This window comes from Varroa destructor, unplaced genomic scaffold (assembly GCF_002443255.2).
Source record: "Varroa destructor unplaced genomic scaffold, Vdes_3.0 BEIS01000003.1, whole genome shotgun sequence".
Taxonomy (NCBI): Eukaryota; Metazoa; Arthropoda; class Arachnida; order Mesostigmata; family Varroidae; genus Varroa; species Varroa destructor.
In genome coordinates this window covers 33,535,082-33,554,269 of record NW_019211456.1, presented here as the reverse complement: position 1 = coordinate 33,554,269, position 19,188 = coordinate 33,535,082, and the positions used below count along the sequence as shown (strand labels likewise).

Here is a 19,188-nt window from a genome sequence, read left to right as displayed (position 1 = left end):
TGTGCCTTCAGTTCAACTGGGATATGTTATCGAGTGTTGATTATGTTGTGTTTCATATTTAAGGTTTGTGGATTCGCTCAGATCATAACCGAGATGATACCCCGCATCTGCTTGATGTTTGGCTAGAAAAAAACGCCAGGTTTTATCATAGCGCGTCCGTAGACATTCGGATGCTTCCTCAGGTTGGCTGAATGTCTGTCTAATTCGTAACAACATCGACGCAGTGTATTAGATAAGATTCATATTGCTTATTACAAACAATACGAAAGATGCAATCTGCCTTGCCGCCCATAGGCCTGAACTCCGTGGTGAAATAGGAGTACATTGTCTAGGCATATAAATAGGCATATATAATGATACGGTGGCAATTTTGCACGATACAGCAATATAATCGGGTACAGTAACGTAATCGGATTTAGCGCTTAAAATTTCCTTAAAGGTATGATCATTCGATAAAACTCTAATATTTATTTTGAACTGTGCCAGGAATATGAGGACAACCCTACGAAGCACAACTGGCCAGTATCGCGATACAAGACGCTGATTCGACACAAAGAAGATGCATTATCTTACGCCAGGGAGCAAAAGATACCATTCGTCTGGTTTCTGGATACAGACGCCTTCATCACGAATGAAAACCTCCTTCAGGATCTGATGGCTGAAAACCGAACTGTGATTGCTCCACTTCTGCAATCGATGTCATTATATAGTAACTTCTGGGGTGAAATGGATAAACTAGGGTGCGCAACGGCACGTACATGCAAAACAAACAATCTAATGAACTTCAAAGACAAGTAATCCAGTTGCAAACATATTTCCGCTTTTTTGTATTAGTTTGTCGATAGCCATCCTATTATTTTAGCCAACGGGCACCTACTACCAAGTGGATTCAAGATGCTCATAATAGGATACAGAGTAATTCCTTTGTCAGAAATTTCAATTTATTTCGAAAATTGTAGCGTTCACCTAAAAAAAGTATAAGACAAAGAATTCCGCATCTGCAGGTTATGCTAAAATTGTTTCAGCTATTATCGTTTTTGACATCTTAATACTAATCTTATTTGCTTCTTTGAAAGAGGTATGAAATTCGTATCATTCGATTCACCTTCAATTTAAAGTTAACCGTATTTGTTACACTATTTTAGCGCTATGGCTTCCGCTACATCACACAGATAAGAGTACTTTATTCTTGCATACAACACCGATTTTTCATCGTTACCACTAAGTAATTATGTCATCTCAGTCCCGTCTCTTTTATAAATAATGTCCCTTTTATCCATCATTCGCTGTCCTACAGTAGCCTCTACTTCTTTCTGCAACAACAGTTTTTAAGGAAGCGGTTCTGGCTTCTACAGTTATGGTGTTAAAGGTCCGTACCGTCAGTTTTCACTGACTGTCGGCATGGTGTATTGTATTTTATGCCTATATTTTACTTTATCGCTTCCTCTAGGTTGCCTTTGAGGGTGGCTTATTACTTCATGTTTCTTTTAGTCATATAAATTCCCCGAAACCAAAGAATTAGTGAGGGTACACTAAGATATAATATTCTTTTGACTTGGACATCTTTTTTTTTTGTTTTTTTTAATGCTCGCTTCCGTCTTGACTAGGCTTTCGATTAATCGATTTTGTTTCTCTAACGAGAAGTCGATAGGCATTATATTTGATCACTATGGTTTGGAGTGTTCCTACTTTCTCTAAATCTGCTAAAAGTGCTTGCCCGCCATTCTACCCCTGTGAAATTTACGACTCTCGACTAAAATGATGGAATTAGTTAGTAATTTTTTTTAATCTGATTAAGCCCGACAGTCTACCATTTAACCTTTTCCGTGTTTTTGAACTAGTGGTACACAATCCCCTATTATGATGACAGTTAGAAATTCCAGGCATTATGGTCCTGAATTTCTATCGGTTCTATCACCAGATAGTCACAAGATTTAAGGCAAATAGATTTAGAAGAAATTATATTAGTCTATATAGTATATCTAGTAGTATATTAGTCTGTATTTTTTTAGAATTTTCTTCGCTATTTTTGTTTTATTTTTGCCACTATTTGACTACTCTGTTACTTCCACTGCGTTCAATAATTCATTTTTTCCTTAATCAAATACCCTAATACTTTAAATAGCACTGAACATTAAAATGTTAGTCATTTCTCAAACTTCAAGTTCTATTTTTTGTGTTAAAAAAGGTCTCATGTTTTGTTCATTATTTACATTTCATGCTGCCATGCAGTAATAATGGTTAGATTCAAAGTAAAATTTCAAAATCCTTGACAATGCTTCACGTTTTACACATTCAAAAATGTGAATCAAAAATGATCTCTCCCATTTCCAGTTTACGATACATTTTATAAAAATGATTATACAATAATTCAAAACCTTTTTAATTATCTGTTTTTCTGTTTCTATTAAAAAAATGATGTAAAGATTTCAAAAACGGAAAGAGCTAAACGCACATCCAGACTTACTAGAAAGTGCGCCCACAACTTGCGTTATCACAGTGATCTCTTTCAATTCTACCGCTTTGAATTAAGAAAAATGAAAACATAATTATAGAACCAAAGGTATAATCACTTGGTTTGCTTAGTCTGAGCTTACGTCTATCCTCTTTATACGCAAAAACAAAGATTACTACTATGCAATATGGATATGGGCAACCTATGGTAGAACTGAAAAGTGTAAAACTTCGTACTGTATTGTTCTATACTGCTGTTAATAAAGAACCCTCCATGATAAGCACGTAAATGATAGAAGTCATTGCGATTAAATTACAGTAATGAATATTTGCTGGCTGTTACAGGTATTATGTTCGTTCGAAGAACTACATGAAAATAGTCGAACGTGAGCTAATAGGTATCCATCCGGCAGCTTTGGTCCATTCAGCCGTATTGGTCGATCTGAGAGGAAGAAACAGCGACTGGCTAACCTTCCGTCGGGAAATCCTTGATCCAGCTCAAGAGAAAAGCTTGCCTCTTGATGATATCATAGTGTTCGCTCGCTCAGCTCAAAAAGCAAAAATCGACCAATTCATTACAAACAGAAAAGTGAGAAGCTCTCCTTTAAACGAATACCGATTACAAATAATTTTTCCGTTTTGTTTATGAAGGGCATACCTCTCTCCAAACTGCTCAAATGCATAGCATTTCTAACCTTAACGTGAATTCTTATATAATTGATCCTATATCTGCTAATTCATATGATTGGCATTTTTGCCATTTTTAGATCCATGGCTGGATGCTTGCCTCAACGGGTACAGTCAGTATGGAACAGCAGGAACTAGTTAACCTAAAGGTAAATTTAATCCACTACTACACTAAAGTAATTACAAAAAATATACGAAGTTAAACGAGTTACATTACAACAGTAGTCATTACAACAGCTGACTATATCTTTTGACATTTGGATTTGTTCCAGTATCTAAAGGGATTCTGTAGAGCACGCATCAGATGTAAAAGTCTGAATGAATTTAGCTCTTTTTTTTTTCAATCCGATCATTTTTAATATTCCAACATGATAATTATGCTGTGAGCGTCCTATAGGTCGATGTGACACATAAGGACCAACCTTTGCCAGAGTCAGACGTTCTCCGTCGACTAACACGAAAACCGGTGAAGGACTCACTTGGAGTTGATCAAGTTTATCTTATTAACCTCCAAAGAAGGCGCGACCGACATGATCGAATGAAGTAAGTAATCTATAATATATGCACTAAAAAGGTTAATCTAAATTATTATCGCACTTAAACATTGACTAGATTTCTTCTAGTTGGTTCTTCTAGTCTCCTAGATTCTTGAGCTCGTAATTGGCTGCGTTTGAGATAATACTACTTTAGCTGATGTTTGATATATGTACTATCACGTATTGTATCAGTCAAGGTCGCATTATCTTGATAAATATTTGTACAGCATTTTGAGAATTTGAAGTGTATTGTCATACTGCAGAGCCACTTTAAGAATTATAGGGCACCATGGTATGATAACGAAGTATGACTATTATTGAAAGATTATGTATGACAGAGAACGATAGAAACCATGGTAAAAAAATCACCCCTTTAGCCTTGAGAACAGCATTGTTATATCCAGTATGACTATGCCCTGCATTTAGTTTTAAAGAATTGTTCGTAGGGAACATTAGGAACTTGTTAAAAGTATATACATACTAACATAATTTGTATGAACTGTGTTATCAGATATTGCTTTACGGAGCTAGGGGTTAGATATAACTATATGCCTGCTGTCGATGGGATGAAGATCAGCGCTAAAATGAAAGAATCTCTTGGCATTCGCCAGTTACCTGAATATCGAGATCCGTACCGAGATCGCAATCTCACACTCGGCGAGGTCGGTTGCTTCCTGAGCCATTATAATATTTGGCAGGACATCCTAAAACAAGGTTACAGGGAAGCAATTATCTTCGAAGACGATATTCACTTCGTACCTTACTTCCGGAAAAGGTAATGAGCTATAACTTACGGAGGTACTTGAAACCTTGAGCTAAATAGGAAGCGCTAACTCATAGACCGGTTATATTTGTTTATATACGTTAACCTGACCCTAACTGCAAATTTCAATCTTAGGGTGATGGAAACTGTAAAGGCGATTCGTGATCAAGGGCATCTAGAACTGGTCTATCTAGGTCGAAAGCGGTTAGCAAACGCCAGCGAGCCGTACCTAACGGGTACCGATCAACTTGTTCAAGTTGATTATTCATACTGGACCCTCAGTTACTACATTAATCGAAGAGGTGCTCAAAAATTGATCGATGGTGAACCGCTCTCAAAGATAGTCCCAGTCGATGAATATATACCGATCATGTTTGACAGGTTTGTAGCATATTTATTGCTAGATTTGACTAATAAATATATACCTAAATGACTATAACTCATTATGGAGGTCAACATTATAGCGTTATGCGTATTTATATTTAGGTTTTCAGGCCAAAAATGGATTACGAAGTTACATACATGACAAGAAGTACTCTTATTTAATGTGTGTTTTAACTCTGAGCACTTACTAGTAGCAGAAGTACTTATTGGTTTGTTTTGATTTGATATTTTTGTATTCTTTTATCAAACGTTTAATCCCAAACGTACGATTAACACAGGGTTCACTGGAAATGCTAGACATTCAGCTATCTAAGAAGTGGTTGTAGCCGCAAGGCAAAGTAAAATTAATTGTTAAATCTAGCCGACCTTTAGGCACCCGCGATCTGATTGGAAAAACGCTTTCGCACCAAGAACTCTCCGTGCTGCCTCGGCCTATCCCCTTATTGTTTACCCAACTCATTATACAGGAGAAGAAAATTACTTCTCAGATACGGAAGACTCTGCCCTCCTCGAAGGAAAGTTCGATCAAGGCAGTGATGCCATCAGGACAGGCCAAACTGGCACTGATATCACGAAGGAGGAGTTGTGATCTCAGATTTACCATAAAATTTGTAGGGTCGCATACCCGTGTACAACATGACAAATGATTTTGCATTTATCACCATTTATACGAAGACCTGTGTGCCAGCATAAAGCTTGCACATTTCCTTGATTTATCAATATTTGATGTAAATAAAGTTAAGTATTTATAAGCATGTGAAAAAAACATAGTCCCGCTCTGCAGTTCGCAATTAATTGTAAATTAAATTGTATCTATTGTGGGAAAGCTCTATGACTAAATAATGTATTTCAACGGACAACAACCGAATTTGTTTTTTAAAACAACGTCATATGCTGAAAGGTATATTTGCGTTTGATATAGTGTTATGATTTATCTCAATTAGCAGGCTTTATAACTGACAGTATCTTTTGTCAATGTTATAACGAATTTTCCACACTTAATGCTCCTGTTTAGTTTATGATTACTAAAACAAGTCGAATTCACTTCTGTTTTAATAAAGTATTCTTTATTACATAACATTTACAACAATATCACTGCCATCATACACAGTGTTTCTCAATAAATTATGTATGCATATATACAATACGATGCGCTTCTGGACATTGCTTGTATAAGTGTTGGTCAATGTGTTCCCAGGTTTATATGATGCGTGTTTTGGTTTTTAGTCGCGATTCCTCCGCGATGATTTACCTGAAATTCAGTCAACGTAATATGAAAATTGGTAGTCTTGTTTTTTTTTCATATGACCTGTCAATGCTGATACACTAGAGTAAATCAACATCCACGAAACAAACATTTCTCACAATGGATTTAGCAGAATTTTGACTTGACCTTAATACTTATGTGCAAATTGTTACTGGTCTCCTATTCCGAAATATAAAAGTCATTTGTTTTTTTTGTTTTGATCATCAATGACATCAGGTTTATTTCGAATAAGAGGCGAAATCAAACGATGGAATTCCGTGGGTATATCAGAAGTGGAACGAAATAACCGAAAAACCGAAATGTTCTCCTGAAAAGGAGCCATCACAAAATTAAGATCGAATAATTTTTTAAGGTCAGCACATATTCGACTTGTACGCGCGATGATCGATTCCGGCTTGTTTGACCATAAATTCCTCTTACTTTTGTGATGTTTATGGTGTCGCCTTCGGCTTCGACTGTACTCGCGGTCGGAGGAAGATGATCGACTTTTCGATGATGACGATATTCTACGTTTTCTGTCACGCGATCTTCGGCGACGTCGCTCATAGGAGTCATCACCACTATGGAAACAAATTTCCTATTTTATTCGGTTACGTAAGTTTCAATGAAAACTGTCAATGAACAGTAGAACTAAGGATCGCAGCATCAACTAGCTTTTCCCCTTACCGGTGCAGAGATAATAGTCGGACGATCTTTATTTTCTAATAAACTAAGCCTGATATTATGAATTTAACTTACCTATCATAGGTTCTATTTTCCACGAGTTCTCCTTCTTCCAGGGTTTCTTTTCGAAGTTTCTTTAAATTCATTTTTGCATGTCGTGGCTCTTCCTTCTCTTTTGAAACCTTAATAACAGGTACTTTGACCACCCGCTCGTCAGGCGGTCTCCGTGAGTCAGCTTCACCTAAAGCTGGCTCTTCATCAGAATCTGCCATAGCTCGTTTAAGATGTCGAATTTTCGCTTTTAGGTCAGTCTGTACCATATCCTCTTTCTTGTCGCTGTAACCTGCGCCATCCTTCTCTTTTACCATCGTCAAGAACGCAGCTAGCTTTTTCTTTCTTTCTAATTGCTTTCTTTTTAGTTCATCGTCTCCGTCACCCCTTTCCGATCGGCTGGATCCACTCCCACCATTTTTCATTCGACTTAAATTGCTAGTGTCCGTATTGTGTGCATCGGGCGATACTTCATCGATACAACGCCTTTTGTCCTTCTCCCGACTTTTATCACCCCTCTCACGCTGTCGTTCCCGGCTGCTTCTCTGGTATTTTTCATCATTTCGACTTCGTTCTCCTTTATGATGACTTTTATCTCTCGACTTGTCCTTATCGGTATTTTTCCTTTTTTCAACGCTTTCGCTTTGTCGCCTCTCTTTCGACATGTCCCCTGTATCGCCTTTTTTATCGTCCGCGATGTTTTCTGTTTTTCGATTGGTATTATTTACTACAGCAGTTAATAAAGCCCTCTTTTCGGCTTTCGATAGTTCTTCAAGAATGTCTTCCCGAACCTCAACGTCCTCGTCGTCATATAGCGAGGGCAATAAGGGACCAATCATGCTAGTTGTTTCTCCGTTAGATGGCGCTGTTGACACACCAGAGCTTGTCTGTTCCTTCTTTTTGTCGCCGCCGTTTTCCTGACACTTCAGGCTGATCTTCATCTTTTTCTTTTCCACCCGCCGTTCCTTTGGCGTTCGCTCCGGTGACGTATGTAGGGAGTTCTCAAGAGCGATTCTTTCAAGGGCATTCGGAGATTTGCTCACCTTTACAGGTTTGTCGGTTGAGACCGGCAGCGCTGTCGTCTCTTGATCGCTTTTTGCACTAGCTTTACCAGTACTTTCATTCAAAGTCAGACTGAATTCTTTGACCTTAAATTGATAATACTCATAGAATTCATTTCCGAGATCGACGAAGCTGAACTTTGGATCGCCTGCAAATTGATAAATACGATTATAAATAAAATTATCAAATCTTATCATTTCTTAAATTCGAGCATTTCAGACACATCTAATGTAACGAGTATATTTATCGAAAATCTTAACAAAGAGCTTATTAATTGAAAAACAGTTTACTATCGACTCCAACAGTGTTCTTCAGTCTATTCCAAAAACAATTGACTATCCTTTAAAAATTACGAAATAACACGAACCATCTCATTTTTTAAATTTCTCAGTATCCATATAAATATTAACATTTCTATAGCTAATCATTTGCTTCATTATCTGATGACTAATTACGTGCTTTCTATCTTTGTATAATTAACCATGCAGTGATTAAACACCACTAATGCATACCTTTAGCTCTAATAGATTCCTCAAAGTCGAGCCCATTTTTTGCTACATACTCCGCCATTTTATCTACGATTGGTTGTACGTCAGGTGGCGGAGGCATCACGGCAACAAGCGCCTCGAAGCCAACAACTACTGAGTCTGCCCCGGCAGAATCACCCTGAGGAGTGGTGTCTTCTGCAATACCAGTTCCAGAAACAATCTCTGTGTCAGCAAGCTCTTCTCGCGCAGGGGTTCCATTTGAATCTCCATTGCTGGCACTCTCTACACTGCCAACGTTCTCAACTGCTGTGGGTCCATTGCTCGCTTCCTGATCCAGCTCAATGCTGGGCCGAATTTTGTCAATTAACTGTGAGTAGGCGCAAGTACCTTTCGTTTTAGACGCTTGCGCCTTGAAAATGTTTTTTAGAGCCTCAGGTGGTCCCGAAGACTTGGAAGAGCTGCCTTTCGAGGCGAACAATGACGGATGAAGGTAACCGCCGTCAAAATCGGAATCGGAGTCACTGCCTGATTCTAAAATGATAATATCGACACATCGTTAAGTGGGTTAATCGAGATTTTGAGGTTAATTTGGGGGGAAACTACTATGTTTACTGGATTTAATACACCGCATTGAATCAGAGTAAGACATTGTAAACTAACTTTGTAAAACTATTTTTGTAACTGAGACGCATTAATATTACTTACTAATTTAAGAGAAATATTGCTCGAAAACAGTTATAACTCTTTTGCAGTTTTATGAGCAAGATTCACGACTAAATGAAAAAAGTTCCGCGATACTCTTTACCAATACTTTACCAAATAATGAAAAAGGCATTAAGATATCTGATGAAACAAGTTCGTATTATGACATGCGCAAATACCGTCATCCAAAATATGTCATGAAAACGAATACTACTTAGCAACGAATACTAGCAAATCTGCTATAAAGAGATTTGACTTACCATTATCATCCTGCACTGCAGGCCTATAGGCTCCACTCTTAATTTGTTGTACGAGGTAGCGATAATATAGGTTGAGAGGGTGTTCTATATCAAGAAAAGCAAACTGGGCATTGTTCTTTTGCTTTACTCGAATCACCACTTCAAGCTGTCCACCTTGACGGGCAATGAACTGTGCAGTTTTTTCGATGATTGTGTGTTCGCGGCGGGTTTCGGGCTACAACACAAGCACACAGCACGTGGCTAAATTCACGCTCAATCAGCTTCAAATAGGCTTTCATAAAAATTGAATGAATTTTATCCACTTTAGTGTACCAGCCATTACAAATTACTCCGCAAAAACAGTTAAATTTAAAGACCAGGAAAGAAACTGGATTTATTAAATTACAGCATTAAATTACCTACCCTCGGTACAGTTACTGGCAACGTAAGCCCTTTGGGCACTTTGTATGGTTTGTCATCTGGGTCGACAAAATCATCAGGTCGATTTTCAACGCCAACAGTGTCATCCTTTCGATCGCCGCTGTCCTGACTATCGTAATTATCATAGTTGAACCCGATTTCAGCAAAGTTTTCGGCTGGAGCCGCTGCCCGTTTTAGAATCTCTTCTATAAACGTGAAAAAAATAATATGTTAGAATCCCAATAACTAGTCTATTTTGGACACCTCAGAGCTTCATAAGAATAGTTTTCTTTCTCTAAGATTCTTTGCTCACCTCTCGTTTCCTCTTCATACTCGTTGAGTGAAAGCCAGCGTTCTTCCTCCGCCATTTGCTCCTCAGCGGCCTCCTCAGGATCAAGCGAGCCGAAGTGCTCCTCCCAGACGCCTTGACGGGGCTCAAACTCCTCGAGCGAACTCAGGTGACCTCGACCGTCGTACCTTAAATAGTCGAATTACCATGTTAACACAGGCAATGAACTACCATAGACTAGAATGGCTCGCCGAATGCTGAGAAAGTGATCTTTTTGAAGCTACAAGCTACGCTTGTTTCTCTGTTAGAACTTTGTTTGGCACTTTTAGGTTCTCAAAGACTGTATGCACCCAAGTAGCTTACGAGCGTTTAGTGTGAAACACTAACGCAATAGCTGTAATAAGTTATTTTTTTCAAATTTAAATCTGCATAAATCCAAGGGTTGTTGCTGTGTAGTCATTCAGCTTTTAATAAGCAGCTCGAAAACAAAACAGCTGAAATAACGCAGTGAAAATGTACTATCTCACATCAAGTTAATAAAAACCTGTCTAAATGTTGGAAACGTAAAAACGATCGACATGTTTACTGTTCAGATTACCAGTAAATCTATAGAAGTACATAAAGTGTAAAACTAAGCACGAAAGGTTACTAATTAAAAGTGGCATGTTATACTTTTGCATTACGAACAAAGACATTGATAGAAAGATTACGAGATGAGATCATGATACGAATAAATACGTGAAAATCTTACGTGAGTAGTCCATTTAGGACTAAAATCTTACTTGCATCCATAGGTCCGGATCATCCGCGTTCGAAATCTCCATACGATCGATAGCGTTCGCAGGGGCTGCTGTAAAAGCACTCCATCGAATTGCCAAATCCACATGATACCTAGAGCCACCGACAGCCACTGGTAGATACCTGTCACCACCGGGTCTCAATGCCCGTAGAATCCCCGTGACTAACCCGTTCTTGTTCCTATTGTATATGCACACAAGTATTTGTTGTCTATTGCTCTCATATGTCGTGAACCTATGCAGTAGGACTAACGCAGACCCACCGACATAGCTCACCCACTCGGGAAGGGTAAACCAACATTTTATACACATAACGCTGCCCGTAAATGGAGAGAATTTATTGAGCAACAACAAACCAAGCGCGCAGATGATACCAACCAGTCCAGTTACAACAACCATAGAAATAGCAGTTGGCTCTTTCTAAGTCTGATATGAAATTGCGTTTCAAAATTTGGCGATTTCTTAGGAGTGGCGCTTGCCTATAATCCTTCCGTGCGCGAGAGACAGCCATCTCTACAACCAACAGTCCCCGTGAAACGCTTGGGACTTCCGATTTGACGCCTCAAACCACCCACTAGACACCGCTGCTGCCGCCGCCGCAGCTGCAACTGACGGTTCGCCATCGCCCTGCATCGTAAAGCAGGGTACGAATTGGGATTCGTAGCGGCAGTGATCGCGGAAGACAGGCGGTAGTGTGGTGGCATCTTGTCGGCGAGAATGAAGGCAAGCAGAACTGGTAGCAGTAGTAGTAGAAGAAGAGCTCAGCTTGCTTTCTTTCACTTTCTCTGGGAAAACCTGCTACGGACGTGACAAAGCAGCAGTAGTATGAAAAACGATATCTTGGGATCAAGGGATAGAGTGAGCAGACACAGGGGTTAACTTGGTGGGTTGGTTTTTTTTAAGTTTCGATTTGTTTTTTAGTTTGACTCTGGCCTCTAGCCGAGGGCTGTGATACTAACCGGTCGATGGTGATAAGCTCATCGCCCATCCAGGGGATGAGTGCCTTCTCAGCCTGGAGCGCCCGGGCGTCATCGCGATACACCTTGCACGCGTAACCAAACACGAGGAGATCATCTTCGAACTCGGCTGAGCCGAAACCGCCACCGCCGTTGTTATTGCTGGTGCTGCTGGGGCCTCCAACTCCTGATAACATGGACATTGCGTCGTTTTCTTTGTTTTTTTTATTTGTTTGTTTCGTGTGGAACAAACTACTACTGTCAACAATGGTTTAATGGCAGTCGTCGTAATGGTATGTGGCTGTAACGTCGTGACTTAAGTGCTGGCCGAATGTCGTCTTCAAATCAGAACGACCTAGGGCCTATCGACCAATTGAAGTGGTTCTTAACTGAATCACTCGGTTTCACGCATTCACTCGTACATAGACGTTTTATAAGAGGGAAACAAGCGCAATGCGCGCTATTCACCGAGTAGCACGAACACCTCTTACGGCGTTTGTTCGGTACAGGGGCTTTATCGAAATGATACGACACGGCACCAGCACTGGGGAGGCGCACTCGTACGCATGCGGACGGCCTTGCTGCCGACACTAACTTAGTCACATACAGGATGCCCTAGCCAAACAACACACATACATATACACGGCGAACTGCCGGCGATCGGTTGTGACACCCTCTTCGCTCACCGACTGACCGTGTAAAATCGACAGAATGCAAGGCTTCACAACAAGTCACACACCGGCACAATTGACATGCGTGTGTCCTCACTATTGGAGACCAGCAACGTTTTTTAGTATTTGTATCCCATCTATTGCCAGCTGGCAGTAGCGTGTGTCTGGTTGTTGCGTATATGTTACTAACGTAAACAATCGATCAAAGAGTGTATCTAATTTTTTCGATGATAACGACATTTTATTCGCATGATGACTGCATGGGGAGACTGGAAACAAAGCAGGCTGTGCTTCACAGGAATAACAATAGTCAATGAACGTTTCGACGACAGGCTGCTCGGTTTTAAAGGCATACGAAATTTAAAAAGCCCGCTCACCAAACTAGATAAAAAAATGTTTGAATACTGTCTGCCGATTACCAAAACATAGTTTTCTGCTCCCGGTTAGGAAGACGGAAATTTTGGGCCGAACTTATGTACAGTTTTTTTGCGAAATAAATAATGGAATCTGACAGTGGTGATAATAGTGCGATCGAGGAGAAAATCGAAATTGCTATGGATACGTCAAGTGAGACATCAGGCGACGAGGTATCTTGCAAAAGCTATGCTCGACAATTGACGTAAAATCAGTTATGCCGCCGAAACCTTAGAAGATTATTTTTTGTACAACAAATAAATAGCTATAAATAATCCTTATATATGTATATATATATATATATTAATATATAAATAAATATATATGTATATATATATTTTTTAAATGACACATTTTTTGGGCTATGGAAACGATTTTGTTTCATCCAGGCAAATGTTTCCGTGTTTCTGCTTATTCTTGGCCATATTACGAATTGTCATTTCGTGTTAGTTCGTGAGTGGATATTTCTTGTTTTACGGGTTCGAAATAATGTGAAACTAAAAGCTACAATCCTTGTCAACTTCCACGATTACTTGTTGTGACCCCACAAAGGTTACTATGTAACACAGTAAATCGATTGAAAAAACGCCAACGAATAAATTTGGCGCCAAACCAAGCGTAGCTTTTCCCAGGAAAACGAAATACTAATCAATATTTGAAGAACTGTTTCCAAGCGCTCAAGGAAAAAATGAGGCAGTCATGGGTTGAATGCTATGTATAAAGACGCTAAAATTGCTTCAACTAATGTTTGTCTGTGAATCACTTTAGGCGCCTCGATCAAATAATGGCGAAGAGAGTGCCCTAACTGAAGAAACCGAGAAAGTCGCTCTTCCGGAGCCGCTTGCTGCAAAATCGTTCGAAATAGGCGGAGTTTGCATCATTAAATTTCACAATCAGGACCTTCATAAGTAATGCCTCAAGGCAATAATTTAGCTAATGACAAACAGACAATTAATAGCCTCTGCTGAGTGTTACAATATTAGCGCAGTGTCGTTGGCATAGTCAATACAACGTATTTGAAAAGCAACGAATAATCTATGTTTCTACATTTATTTTTTGTGTAGATGTACGGTACACATTTTCATACTGGCACCGTTGACCAGTACTTCTCCGTAATGACGCTCAACTAATAAAACTGCTGTATTTTTCGAAAACATGCACTTCTGTAAAGGTTATGAATCAACTATGCATCAGTAGTTTTAATTGTCTTTATACTGCTAGATTATATATATATGTGCATTTGTCGTTCACCTGTTCAATATCATAATATATAGCTGCGTGGACTGAAAAGGATCAAATTGTAGAATTTTTCTTTACCGTAGCATCTTATCAGTATTAATGGGTGAACGTTGCTATGGAACTAAGCTTTTAAGCTATTAATTTTTGTTAGAAGGGACAACTGATGCATAAGCTGGTGCACATGTTTCGCGCGAAAAAAGTAAACATTTTTGCAGATCTGAAGGATAACATTAGAAACGCCATACATTTCTATCTAGTATCCCTAACCATGGTTGTATGAAAATACTTGTGTAAATTATTAAAAGAAACATAATACAAAAGTCGCCACTTGACTAAACTTTCGCATTATGTTTGGGTCTAAAACAAATGTTTGAATTCTAACAGCAGAATCGTTATTGACATCTCATAGGTTTCACTGCTGGTTTTTGCGGATCATTTTTACAGGAAATACTTCGGCCACGTGAAACATCACCTCGAGCAGCTAATTCGGGAGAACAATTCGGATCTTTCACAGCTTTTCTATGTTGATACAGCGAAAACAGAAGCCGCACCTCCGCATAAGCAAATGTGAGTATAAACGCTATATGTCGACGTTGAAAACTTTCCTGCGAATCCGGCGGCTCACGGCAAACAAATTTTATGTCTACAAGTTTTATATTTAGTATAATGATGGCTAAGTGCATGTGAACTGTAACTTCAATCTCAAATAACACAATCAACGTAGAGCCCGCTATTGCTTAAGAATGGCAATGGCCTCTGTAAAGAGGTCTTTGTAGAACCTTTCTAACAGGCATATGAACGAAAAAATGTTGGAATGTTCGCAGTATAGTGTTTCTATACGGTTTGGGATAAAGTTTCGTTAAACAAAATTTTTCCTTTTTCCATATCACCTCATAGGGGATCGTCGTTATAAATAGGTCTGTTTTAAATAAAGCGCTCTTTGCTTTTGTACAACATGGAACTTTGCCCTTCTCGTAAATACTTTGTAACATAGGGCAAGGTTTCTGCAGCAAATTGTTACAGAATCATACGTGCGATGAAAATATGAAAATAATCTTCTTCGAAGGTAACAGAGTAAACTAATAGTAATGTATATCTGTTTCAGTTATGACAGCGTGAAAAATAGTTCACTCCTTGACCAGAATGATTCAGCAGTAACGCCTTCAGGCGGAAATCCTGGAAGTAGAAGTTGTTTCAACTGTCTGGGAGATCACCACATGAGTGAATGCACTCAGCCTATTGATCGGAGAGCCATAGCCGAGAACCGTCGGAAACTACAACCAAAACAGCCGTAAGATATATAAACATTTTTTAGCAGATAAAGTATGCGCAAGAATATATAATGGTAAAGGCATGTTTAACATGAAACCTTAAAGGTTAAATTAAATATAAAACTTAAGGTTAGATGTGCATATGTTGCACGGCAAGGCATGAACCAGTTGTTTCCAACTTTGAAGCAAAAGTCTTAGCTTTCTTAGCCATACCGGCAATATTTGAAGACAAAAAACGTTAAAGTAAGTTTTTAACCAGAGAGCTGTACTGTAGTTCATAGCTATTTTGATGTTTGGTGCAGAGCTCTAACATAATATAACTTCAATGCGGTATGCGACTATGTTATAATAGCATTATTCTTGATTTAATTATAATAAAGTAATTTTATAGCAATCAGAACACGAACTGCTCTACCGTTCCGTTTGGTCCTTTTTAGATGTTCGAATACGCGATTTTTTGAAGATGAAGAACGGGCTTCACGATTTACACCAGGACGTTGGGGTCGTCGTCTTCTTGAAGCTATAGGCGTACGACGGAACGAGTTACCACCATTCGTTTATAGGATGCGAGTGCTTGGGTATCCTCCAGGTTGGTTGCAGGAGGCTGAGGTTGAGACTTCCGGGTTGAAGATTTTTGACGGCCATGGAAACGAAGGTTGGTTGTTACGTGCAACTCAGTAAAACTAAGCATCAAACTTTAATATATTGTAAAATATTGTATTAAAAAAAGTTCGTCATTAATGAGTTCACAGACAAATTCAATAGAGAGAATCCAGGCTACAAACTGATATGTAGAGCTACTTTTAATTATCTTTGGACACTATGCTCATATAGAGACATAGTGAGCCTGGAAATGCAAAATTTTATTTTTAGTTTTTTGCACCAATGAATAATGGCAAGTGTAGCTAAATAAAGCTGAGGTCAATTAAAGTATGAATTATTTATAATTTGTCATAATTTAAGTTAGAATTTTAATTGATCATTCTAATGGCAAAAAAATAATTATGCTACGTAACATTTCAGTGAAGAAAACGCGTCCTATAAAGACGAGAAAGGAAAAAGCAGCTGCTGAAGATGGTGAAGTGTTATCGGCAGGCTCAGACGATCTAGACTCCGATGAAGACGATGACAACGAGCTACGCTATGACCCGACGAAGTTAATTGAGGTTCCTGGTTTTAATATGCCTCTTCCATCTAATTGTGTGGACGATCATAGGCGGCAGGGTATGCCGCCCCTACAACCTCACCAGATGAAAGAGAACGCTCTGCAAAGCATGAAGGCAAAACAGGTACTTACAACTTGCAGTCACTATTTTTAAATACCATATACATACTCGTTTGCTGAATTTGGCTACAATAATATTAAAATTACTATTAGCCGTTCCCATCCGAAAAGGTCCCGCTTGATGATATAGAAACCCTACATTATTATATTTTTCTTTATTTAATTATATGATCATGTTTATGAAGTTGATATTTGTCTCTAACACCGTGAGGCAAAGTATGCATACTAAAAGTCCAAAAAATGATTTCAGATATGGCACATTATGATACAGATATGTCATTCATGGTTGTTGATATATGGTGATGTTCTTGATTTATATTGCAAATTTTGACGTTATGCTTGTCATCTTGCTCTGTGTTTGCAGGAGCCACAAAAGAAATTTATGCGTCGAATGAATCTACTACCGCCCAAAAATACGGCAAGCAAGTTGGACAGTGAAACAGGTGGCTCTGACGAGGTTAATATCAGTATAATATTATACTATTGTGTAGCGTCGAAGCATAAGTTAGAATTCAGTAAGTTGCAAAGGTACGAACAGGACACAAGGCTTTCACAGAACAGATTAGCAATCCTTAAGCAAAACAGAAATACATTATGCCATTACGTATTTCCTTGCTGAGTAAGCAAATACGTTACTGTTGCAATTCTCCAGCGTCTATGTATAAATGGCCTTGAATCGGATTTAACAGTAACAATTGTACTAATTATTATATAACCTGCCATAGGTTATAAGCTGTCATAAAATGTGTAAATAATGTAATAGCCTAAAAAATTTTACAAATAGTTATTTCCCAACATAAACTTGTAATCGGGACTATGATATAATGAACAACTGAAGTGCTATATATATAACCTAACTGTATAATTGTTGATGTGTTACTTCTCTTAACGCAATTGATGCTGCAAAGAAGTCGCTTCTAAAGCGAAAACTGAACCTTCCATTACCAAAGAATGAAACGAGTGGGACTGCTTCAAATGGAGCTGGTGAAGGAAAAGCTGCTTCAGAAACGGACAAAACTGATGAAGCCCCAGCAACGAAAAAAATATGCAAGAGCATTGAAAGTGACGGAATAGACGAGGCTGGACAGACAAGGGATTCTCAGGAAAGGCCTACGGAAGGCGCGGACGATAATAAGGAGGCAAAGAGGGACAGTAAGTTCATGATTAGGTATAACTTTTTAATTTTGCGCTTGTCAGGACAATTCGAAGATAATTAATCTAGTTATGCTCTTAAGTAATGCTCTAATTTTAATGTTTTCGTGTCGATTATTCTGCTTTAATATAACAAGATAACGCAATGGATGATCCCACATCGAGCAAAAGTTGTGTAAAGCTACATCGTTCGTTGTCGCTGGGTTCTGTGCCAGGAACTCCAATTCCTGCCTCCATATCACGAGTTGTGTCACTTCCCGATCCGCAAAAATGGAGTATCGGTGTAGCCGATCATATACCGTTCGAGAACCTGCCAGGTGCAACGGGCACGTTTGAGAAAATGCGCGGCCTTCTAGCCAAAATTAAAGATCTACGCAACGGCGATAGCTGATCATTTACTTCTAAACAATGTTTAGCAAAAATTCGTTTATAAAACGGGAAAGCGTAAGGTTGACAAAAGGAAAAGAGGCCATGAAATACTTCTCAAGTTAGATATTTTGACAAATCACCTAGATTTATTCCTCCCTCGATTTATCAGTATACAAGTTTATCCGTTCATATTGATTGAGGATTATTAGTCATATATATCACGATTGTTTGTTGGCTCTAAGTGTTTTTAAAAAGCGCAGAACAGCCTTATGAATGCATCGGTGAAAATGATGTAAAGTTAGGCTTAACAACAGACACATTCACATTTATATAGATATATATAAAACCTAGACCCAAAACGTAATTATAGTGGAATACAGAAGGTCATTTCTGGACCTTGAACAAAATATGGTATTACGATGTCGAGCGCGTTATACAAAAAATAGGCAAGTGTTGCCCTGTAAGCTGAAGTAAATTCGCAATAATTTTCTGTGTGTAGAGAAATTTACAATAAATCACATTTTTTGTGTAATAAGTTTAACACCAACGGACCCTAACAATAACTAACTGACGGAAGGTCATTGTTAAAATGCAATATATACTATGAATAAGAATCATAATGCCAATTAGTATCATATTAACCTTAACCTCTATGTTTCGAGTTTAACGTCCGGTAAGTTGGTATTGCAGCAGACAGACAGCTGGCCCTTGCCAGCAAGAAACGAACCGTGTGTCTACGCCCCGATTCGAACCTCCGCCACAACTTGTCCCTAAAATTAGCAGACAAATACGTGACCCACAGAGTTGTCACGGGACATATTAACCTTAACCTAACTCATTATTACTGTAATCTATTTGAAATTATAGAATATGTTAATTAAAGTAAAAAATAGTGTAGGTTCGAGGAGTGACTTTACATAAACGGATGATGTCGTTTATGACTGTAAATACTGTGCTATAATGTATATGAATGGTGAATAAGCTAAATAAAAATATGCTATGCGGTATAATAATTTTGTGCAAATAAAA

At 38.6% G+C, this 19,188-nt stretch overlaps 2 protein-coding genes across 12 annotated transcripts in view; one reads left to right on the top strand and one right to left on the bottom strand.

The window, feature by feature from the left end:
• The window catches only part of LOC111247948 (glycosyltransferase 25 family member-like), a 22,611-nt gene extending 3,423 nt beyond the window's left edge, over positions 1 to 19,188 (top strand). For 4 of the 6 annotated variants that reach the window (XM_022799545.2, XM_022799546.2, XM_022799550.2 and 1 more), the window contains 14 exons: positions 64 to 182; positions 487 to 794; positions 2,800 to 3,043; positions 3,222 to 3,290; positions 3,539 to 3,684; positions 4,189 to 4,452; positions 4,576 to 4,821; positions 14,527 to 14,649; positions 15,188 to 15,373; positions 15,791 to 16,008; positions 16,377 to 16,642; positions 17,003 to 17,095; positions 17,547 to 17,790; positions 17,928 to 19,188. In XM_022799545.2, the coding sequence (XP_022655280.1) occupies positions 64 to 182; positions 487 to 794; positions 2,800 to 3,043; positions 3,222 to 3,290; positions 3,539 to 3,684; positions 4,189 to 4,452; positions 4,576 to 4,821; positions 14,527 to 14,649; positions 15,188 to 15,373; positions 15,791 to 16,008; positions 16,377 to 16,642; positions 17,003 to 17,095; positions 17,547 to 17,790; positions 17,928 to 18,181 (2,780 nt within the window). In that variant the 3' untranslated portion in view covers positions 18,182 to 19,188. The remainder of the gene's footprint in view (positions 1 to 63; positions 183 to 486; positions 795 to 2,799; positions 3,044 to 3,221; positions 3,291 to 3,538; positions 3,685 to 4,188; positions 4,453 to 4,575; positions 4,822 to 14,526; positions 14,650 to 15,187; positions 15,374 to 15,790; positions 16,009 to 16,376; positions 16,643 to 17,002; positions 17,096 to 17,546; positions 17,791 to 17,927) is intronic. The other 2 variants (XM_022799548.2, XM_022799547.2) reach the window with 2 other exon arrangements.
• Positions 5,865 to 12,535, bottom strand: su(w[a]) (suppressor of white-apricot). Of its 6 annotated transcripts, XM_086985663.1 has the most exons (10): positions 11,762 to 11,945; positions 10,788 to 10,896; positions 10,030 to 10,193; positions 9,720 to 9,922; positions 9,318 to 9,531; positions 8,743 to 8,886; positions 8,380 to 8,550; positions 6,830 to 8,015; positions 6,512 to 6,651; positions 5,865 to 6,076 (listed from the first exon to the last, which is right to left on the bottom strand). In XM_086985663.1, the coding sequence occupies exons 1-10, from the start codon at positions 11,874 to 11,876 to the stop codon at positions 6,048 to 6,050; spliced, it is 2,475 nt and encodes an 824-aa protein (XP_086841789.1). In that variant the 5' UTR covers positions 11,877 to 11,945; the 3' UTR covers positions 5,865 to 6,047. The 6 variants fall into 6 exon arrangements, with proteins under 6 accessions (XP_086841789.1, XP_086841788.1, XP_086841787.1 ...); XM_086985662.1 differs by having other exon boundaries at positions 8,380 to 8,886; positions 10,788 to 10,983; XM_086985661.1 differs by having other exon boundaries at positions 8,380 to 8,886.